This window comes from Opisthocomus hoazin, chromosome 22 (genome assembly GCF_030867145.1).
Source record: "Opisthocomus hoazin isolate bOpiHoa1 chromosome 22, bOpiHoa1.hap1, whole genome shotgun sequence".
Lineage (NCBI taxonomy): Eukaryota > Metazoa > Chordata > Aves > Opisthocomiformes > Opisthocomidae > Opisthocomus > Opisthocomus hoazin.
The window spans coordinates 6,546,195-6,554,484 of NC_134435.1; the positions used below are offsets into that span (position 1 = coordinate 6,546,195).

An 8,290-nucleotide genomic window follows, 5' to 3' on the forward strand; every position below is an offset into this window, starting at 1 on the left:
GGGTGCTCTCCGGCTGCTCAGGGTGGGGTACCGAAGCTGCTCCCGGCGATGAAGCACCCTCCAGCAGCCCAGATCCTCGTCTGACTTCCTCGCTTTTCCGAGGACAGTTGCAGAAAAGTGCTTTTCACCCCTTCGCCACAGGTTGAATCCCAGAGAGTGGAGAGGACGGAGCGCTCGGTCCTGACCGGCGATGAGACGATAACTCCAGGCAAGTGGCTCGGTTCCCGACAGAGGAGGAGGACGCTCTGGCCTTTGCAGGTGGGTCGGGGAGGGCTCGTCCGAGCAGCAGGGCTGAGAAGGGGCCGGGTCTTGGCCATGCCACATGATTCAAGCCAAAAGGGTCCAAGCATCTTCGGGAAAATAAATGTGGGGACTGACAGCCCTGAGAGGTGGAATAGAGAGAAAGTGAACAAGAAATACTGTCAGGAGAGTTTCTAACAGTCCCCGAGCAGAAACGGGGAGTCTGGGAAGCTGGATGCTGAGCGAGAGCTGTCGGGAGAGAAGGTTGTTCCAGGGGGCTGCAGAAACCGGGCACGTACAGCTACAGAGCAGCGTGCTGCAGGTGTGTGGCCGTCCGAGAAATCCTGATCTCTCCCACAATCTGCTTCCTCGTGGCTCAGTACACACCTCCCGTCAGCTCCTCCGTGCTGGGACTGCACAGGTTGCTGGCACTCGGCTCGCTGCCAGAGATCAGTGCCCTCAAAGGGAGAGATGCAACGGGAGATAGGGGACTGCAGGAGGAAGACTGGCGCTTGCTTGCTTTCTGCACTGGTTGCATGCTAATTGTCGAACAGAGCGAGCCCCTCATAGTCCTGTTGTAGCCTGCATTTCACCGACAGAGTTCCTGGTCCATCCTAGAGCAGGATACTGCGTTTGTTCCCTGGTTGTTCTGTTAATGGGGTTGTTATTTCCCTCCCTTCCCTTGTCTCACCTACCCCCGACTCCCCAAATTTCAGGTGGCAGCAGAGTTCCCAGTTTAACCAGGTTCCTTTCACCAGACTATCTCTTCCCTTCTGCAGCCCCAACAACCGCGTGGCTCCATCGCAGCGTCACCCGCTGAGCCCTGTCTCCCAGCCAGCCTTGCTCTGCTCCCATGGGGAGTCCTGCAGCAGGCCCTGCACTGTTCCCCCCCGCTTTCTGTAGCAGAAATTTCCAGGAGACAGCGTGTATCCCCCACAAACAGGTCTCCTCTCATCACCTTCTTTTTCATCCTGTCCCGAGCTGAGTGACTAAGGCATCCTCCTTGCCTTGTCCTCTTCAGAGACTTTCGTGGCTCCAGCCTAGGTGGGGATGTGCGAATGTTTAGAGTGAGGAACCACAAGGAATCCCTGGTGTATCTCCTCCTCCTTCCACTTTGTCTCCCGGTGCCTGTTCCACCCTAGGGTCCCCTGGGAGCAGCTCCAGGGCCCTGCTTGGAAATGCAGAGGCAGCAGCATGTCTGATGCCATTAGGTTTCTGCACCAATGGGCCTGATCTGGATAGATAATTTACAAAGCTGCAGCAGATGATGGGCAGGTCAGAGGGTCTTCCCTTCTGCCATAGTGTCCTAGTGGGGCAATCACCCCTTCACTGGAGATGGAAGGACCTGGGACAATTTCTCTCTGTTCTTTGGCTTCAGGAAATCATCCCAGAGCTGCTGTTTGCCCTGAAACCAGCCCATCACATGAGAAGGCAAAACGCCCTCCCCTCTATCACTCACATTTTGCATTTTCATGCTGCTCCTGAAATCGATGTTCAGGTTTTATCCTGAGAGATGCAGAATCCTCTCTGGTGGTGAGCGCAGGAGTCTGGAGTTATCAAACTTGGGCTCTGTTCCCAGCCCTGCCGTGGATGTGCTGTGTGGCCTCCGGCAAGCTGGTTAACGTCTGTATCTTAGGTTCTTGTGTTCTCCTCCCTTAAGTGCTGTGCCGTGGGGTGCAGGGCTGAACACTTCTGCCTCTTCAGTGCTGTGGGGGAACATGAAGGTGGTAGAAGGTGGCTTGCCCCGGGTGATAACCGGGTTCTGGTCTCAAACCTCTCTGCCATGGACACCTGACTGCTGCCAGATTTGGGGCTGGGGATGTGATCAGTCAATCACAGAATCACAGAATCACAGAATAGTAGGGGTTGGAAGGGACCTCTGTGGGTCATCTAGTCCAACCCTCCTGCCGAAGCAGGGTCACCTACAGCAGGTTGCACAGGACCTTGTCCAGGCGGGTCTTGAATATCTCCAGAGAAGGAGACTCCAATGATCCAGACTGGGCTGCTGGAGATGAAGGGGTTTCACAGAGTTGAGCTGCTTTGGAGGAAGGACACAGCATGGAATAAATCAGTGAGCCAAACCACGAAAATATCCATCAGCCTCAGCCCTCACGCCCCAGCACTGCAGTACAAAGAGACTGTGGCTGTTGTTAGCCAGACTTGGGGCAGAGAGCAGAGGCTGGCCCAAGTCCACTCCCTCCTTTAAAGTCAATGATAAGCAATAGGATTGTAATTTCTGGGCATGTTCTGAGCAATGTTTGTCCTTACCTCCCTCCTTTCTGTACCCCTTGTCCCCACGCTGCCTGCCTGCTGGCTACAGTGACCCGAGTCTCGCTGCTTGAGACAAAAAGAGGAATTTTAATCAACAAGCTCTGTTTTCTCCAGCCCTCTGCCCACCCTTCCAGCCCTGCTTTCTGAACCCCTCCAGGCTTTGCAGATGGCTCTTGCAGGCCTGGATGTGCCCTGACAGATGTGGACCAGGCTGGCTGCGTGCCGGGGGCTGCAGCAGGGACACGCGGGGAGCGATGCTGGCCCCGGGAAGCAGAGGTGCGTGTGAGTCCAGGGCACCCAGTCCAGGCCCTCTGCAGGAACGGATTTGGGAGCTGTCACGGTGGCCACTGTCCCTGCAGTCACCGACAGCGGTGAGGGCAGGATGCAGTAGATGCCCTGTTTCCGCATCCCTTTGTGGCAGCCCACAAAGAGAAAAAGGCTTAGGGTACTATTTCTGCCTCCTCCTGGTCTGCCCTGCTGTTTCGTTCTCCCAAAAGAACTCCCAGCTCCAAGGATTTTTCTGGCAGGCCCGCTGGGCACGGGAGCATGCGCCTAGCAGCAGCCAGCACATATGCCAGCACTTCCATTACTTGCTGGAACAGACCTCGGTCCACTCCTAGCAGCATCCCTGTGACCTCCAGGCAGCCCCTGGAGTAGGAACATTTGTTATGACCATTTTGTCTCTTAATTAAAATGCCTTAATTGATTTTTAATAGTTCCCCTTCAGAAAAAAGAAACAAAGCAAACCAAATTAAATAATAACTCCATTAAGGCCATTTTGTTAGGAAGCGAAACAGCTCCAATATTCACGATGTTCCTGGCTCCTCTCAGATGGTGGGTAGCTGCCAGTCTCCAGCAAAAGGAAATAGCCTGGGATGTGAACACGGGCACTGGCAGCCAGTTGGTGGGTGAGATGGGGAGAAAGGGAAGGGAGTGTCCTCTGGTGTCGTGCCAGGGCTTGGGTATGGAAGTTAAATGGGACAGGCAAGCCACAGAAAGGAGGATAACAAGTGATAGTGATAAAATAATGCTAAACAATCCGGAAGGTAGAAAAACCCAGACGAAGAGCGAGCAGCCACTGAAAGTGTGCCCAGCCCTCGCTCTGTTTCCTTCACCAACCTTGCTCTCCTGGCAGTAAGGTTTGCTCTGGGGCCAAATGCAGCGCGTGTGTCTGAGGGCTGCTGCTGTGTGTGGGTCAGGCTCTGTCGAAGTGGCTGGGGCTGTGCACCTGCCCAGGGCCCTGCCTGTTCCCCCACTCTGTTTCCCACTGTGTCGGCTGGGCAGGGTGGCTTTGAGGTCCTCTCTCCTGCCTAGAAGTTGGGGCTCCCCTTTTGTCTTGGGGGTTACCTTTCCAGGGCTCGGGGCAGCTGTGTTGTGGAGGTCTGAGATCACCCTTACGCAAACCCTCACCCCAGCAAATCCACCCTCTTGTCCCTCCTGCTGCTTAAAGCTGCCCTCCTACCCTCTTAGCGGTAGCTATATGGTTGCTCTTGTCACGGTGTCTGAGCCCAACGACTGCATTTACAGGCATCAGTGGCATAAATCGGCCAGCGGAGTGAGATAAGTTAGGCAAGCCAACAGACATGGAGAGGGCAGGAGAAAGCAAGTGTGCAGGCAGGGACGGTCTACCGCAGGCAGCTCTTCTGCCGGGCCTCCGCAGGGGGCCGGGTGTGCAGCCGGCTGGGCAGATTCCTAGGAGCAGCTCCCATGGGAGAATGACAACCCTTGCTCTGAGGAGCAATGAAAGAACAAGCAGCCATTTATTATTCATTGCAATGAAATTGCTGCCATCTTTACCATCTTGCCACCATTATTTTACGCTATTTGTTTAAGGAACTAGCTGAAATGCAGGTGCTCTGCCCAGAAAGCATTCTCCATTCCCAAGGACAGGCTGTCCTTAAACATTTGGCTTGCGGGGCATTGATCTGAGGGAATTCTACCAGCTCCCGGTCAGCAGTGCTCCCGTCTCATCTGGCACAAACCCAGACCAACTCGCTCCTCGAGGAGGTTGAGAAGGTGCCCAGCAGTCTGCCTCTAATTCCCAGCTTCGTTTGCGCCCTGTGCCTCCCTCCATCAGAGGCAGGACATTATTCCCTCTCTCTCCAGGTCAGAGAGAACACGATGCTCTGCAGATCACCCTGTTTGGGCAGAGTGATGACACTTGCTCACTTTTGATCAAGTGTGCAGTGGAAATTGGGTCCTCCCCACAGTGCTGGAGGGAGGGGGCATGCAAGGGGTCACGTCCACCCCTCTCCAGCGATGCTGAGACACGAAGGCTGAGAAGGAGCCAGTAACAGAGCTGGCTTTTCTCCTGCTGTGTTTGGACTGAGTGAAAACGCCACTGTGACAACACTCTGCCATTACAACAGCACCAAACGCCAGCCACGAGTTCCAGACTGAGTCAGCTCTGGCTCATCAGCTGGGCTCCCAGCTCCCAAAGCCATGTTCACGCAGATGTTAGAGCACCATGTGGCAGGAGGCTCACTGGCGCCGTGGCTTTGGCTCTCGGGTCTCTCCGTGCCCGGATGCTCAGCAACAGCTCTGCAGGAGGCTTGTTCACAGCTCGGCAGTTTGCCTCCAAACGCACGTCCCTGCAGGAGCTCCCTCCTCTGCAAAGCCAGCGGATGCCTGGGTGTCACCGACACCGAGGGGACAGACAGGTCCTTTTAGGGATCCTTGGCAGAATGATGACAGCACTAAATCGTTGTCACAATTAAAGCTTTCTTTTCTCAACAGCATATTATGGTCGGTGTAGCACAGAATTTGTGATTAGAATGGTACAGGATTTCTGCAAGGAGAATCTATGTAGTGCAATCTATAAGTAGTGTGATACAGAATTTATAATACAGCTTAATTTATTATTTCTAATCACCTAGACTCTAACTTAACTTATGATTTCTAATCACCTAAATAATACAGAATTTAAAATATAACTTAACATATAATTTCTAACCACCTGGGCCCTCTACAGATCGGGTCAAATCTTCATACAGGGTTTGCTGTATCAAGATAACAATCATAATCTAGACTCAAATATCACATAAAAGAAGATGAGCCACTCACTCAATCCTTGGAGGAAGCAGAGGACAGTGGGGGCATTCCTGGCCACGCCGGGTCACGGGTCTCACTCTCCAGCTGTTCACCACTGAGGACCTGTAACCGCTTGATTTTATGGACAGTGCTCTGTGTGCTGTTACATTTCCCTGCTCTGTGATGGGGTCATCACCACCAGCGGGCTGGCGGGTGCCTGGGACCTTCAAGGCCAGCAAGGGAGGGAGCAGTCAGCCTGGCGCCCAGGAACCTTGAGCCTGGCAGGGAGGGGAAGAAGAAAACTGTTTGGTTTGTCTGCTTGGTTTGCAGGACCTTCAGGGCCTGATAATGCAGGAAAGGGAACTAATACGTGACCCACTCGGTTGCAGAGAATGGCTGCTTGCCCCATAACATTGCATCAGTTATGCTAACCACATTACCAGGGGTCAGGAGCAGGGGGTACTGGTCCACTGTGTTGAGCTGGGTGGTGGCATCATGAGCAGGAGCAGTGCGGAGACTCATGCAGAGACAGAGTCACGAATATTTTCACCTAGAGAGATGAGAAATAAGAAACTGAAAAAAAAAACGGTGCACAATCCAGAAAGACATTTTTATGGGGAGGTGGACAGGAACAGCTTCAATTTGAGTGTCTTGTTGTTTTAGTCCTTTCCTAGTTCTTACAGAGTCAGGGCTCAGGGCATTTTTGCAGGCAAGTATATCTCATCAAAGATGACTGACACCATCATCAATTTCTTCTGTCAGCCCCAAACTTTTGGCTTGTTTGAAATGAATCCCCTATTTTGCAAAGCCTAGCCTGAAGAAGCAGGAGAGGCAGCATGCAAGGGGCTCCATGAGCAGATCTTTTCAGGACCTACCAGGCTGGCCCTGGCTGGTTGAGGGGTTTTTCCCTGTTCAATTCAAATAAACAGAATCTCAGCAACTTGTGTGAAAAGTTGCATTTTTTCCTGACCTTTCCTTGGGGAACCGGCAACAGATCATAGGCTCTAACAGGGGGTGTAAGAGAGCTGAAAGGCCATTCAGGGCGAGGAAGGGTGGGGGGTAAGGGAGAAGGAAAGAGGATGCCACTGCTGCTGCTGTTCAGCCCAGAATGCCCTGTGGGACATGCCCTTTGAGTCTCAGTGCTTGCAGATGCTCTGCTGTCTCCCGTGCTCTCACTTCCGCTGTGTCTGTGTTCCAGATCTCCTTCTCCTCCTGACGGGAAGTCTCAGGCCAGACATGGGACCATTGGAGGGAGCCAACAGCACCCTCACCGTGGAGAAGACAGCATTAGACGAGAAGCTGCCACAGGGCTGGCATGCCGAGGACTTTGTCACTCCTAGCCAGGATCTCTCTGGGTCCCGCAGTGTTATGATGGACAGCACCAAGATCCTAGGGGTCCAGGTCGTTCTAATTGCCGCCTACTCCCTCATCATTCTGCTGGGATTCATTGGCAACTCCTTGGTCATCTACATCATAGTGAAGTACAAGACCATGAGGACCGTCACCAATTTCTTCATAGCTAACCTGGCCCTGGCAGATCTGATGGTGGACACGCTCTGTCTGCCTTTCACCCTAGTGTACACATTGCTGGACGAGTGGAAGTTTGGAGCTGTTCTTTGTCATCTGGTCCCTTACGCTCAAGCTCTGAGTGTCCATGTGTCCACCCTCACCCTAACTGTGATTGCCCTGGATAGGTACCGGTGTATTGTTTTCCACCTGGACAGCAGGATTTCCAAGACGCTCAGCTTCACCATCATAGCTGTCATGTGGCTAGCAGCAGCTGTCCTAGCAGGTCCTCTGGCCATCTTCAGAGAGTACCGGTATGAGGAAATCCCATCCATCAACCTCAAAATGGCTGTCTGCTCAGAAAAATGGCCCTCTGGTAACAACAGAGATGCCACTATCTACAGCCTGTCCATGCTGCTCCTGCAGTATGTTCTTCCTCTTGCAATTATTTGTTACGCCTACACCAGGATCTGGTTCAAGCTGAAAAACCATGTCAGTCCCACTGCTAGGAATGAAAACCAGTGCCGGAGGAGGAAGACAACCAAAATGTTAGTGATGGTAGTTGTGGTATTTGCAGTCTGTTGGCTCCCCTTCCACATATTCCAGCTTGCCATTGATCTTGATCTGGTTCTTATCTTCCACGAGTACAAACTCCTGTACACTGTCTTCCATGTCGGGGCCATGTGCTCTACATTTGTCAACCCCCTGCTCTACGGATGGATGAACAAGAACTACCGGAATGGCTTCCTTATGTTCTTCCGTTGCCAGAACAAGCCAGAAAGCATCCACACTGAAGGCTCAGTTAGAGGGAGGTCATACATCTTCAGGGCCAACACCCTAAATGGGAGCATCAAACAGACTCCTGGCAATGGACCACTGCCCGCAGAGGTTTAGGGATGGGAAGTCCATCTGTGGGACTGAGGCTGACTGAGCACAGAGTTATTCTTGGGTGAACGCCTTTTGTGCTGGAACATTGTGTTGCGAAAATGTTATAGCTACCACAGCCACATAGAAATGCCCCCTGTATCTCTCAGATCAATAAATCTGGTGTATTTCTGTCTGACCAAACAAATCATTTTTTCCTTTCTCTGCATGCAAGTTATGCATGCAGAAGCATGAAAAATTACACACAGAGGCTTTCATTTAGCCAGCAAAATATGACCTTTTTGCTATTTTCATTTGCCAAAGTGGGTTGCTCAACCTTTTACTCCCTGACATATTACACATTACAAACGGAGAACCT

The 8,290-nt window shown here is 52.4% G+C and overlaps 1 protein-coding gene across 1 annotated transcript; it reads left to right on the plus strand.

Annotated features, from left to right (window-relative positions):
• The first annotated feature begins 202 nt into the window (after positions 1-202).
• On the plus strand, positions 203-7,966 carry LOC104326893 (neuropeptide Y receptor type 2). The gene is made up of 2 exons (XM_009931729.2): positions 203-258; positions 6,740-7,966. Exon 2 carries the CDS (start codon positions 6,778-6,780, stop codon positions 7,939-7,941), a length of 1,164 nt encoding a protein of 387 aa, XP_009930031.1. The 5' UTR covers positions 203-258; positions 6,740-6,777; the 3' UTR covers positions 7,942-7,966.
• The last annotated feature ends 324 nt before the right edge of the window (positions 7,967-8,290 follow it).

Coding starts and splice junctions, on each gene's coding strand:
- LOC104326893 (XM_009931729.2), top strand. CDS start 6,778: ATGGGACCATTGGAGGGAGCCAACAGCACCCTCACCGTGGAGAAGACA.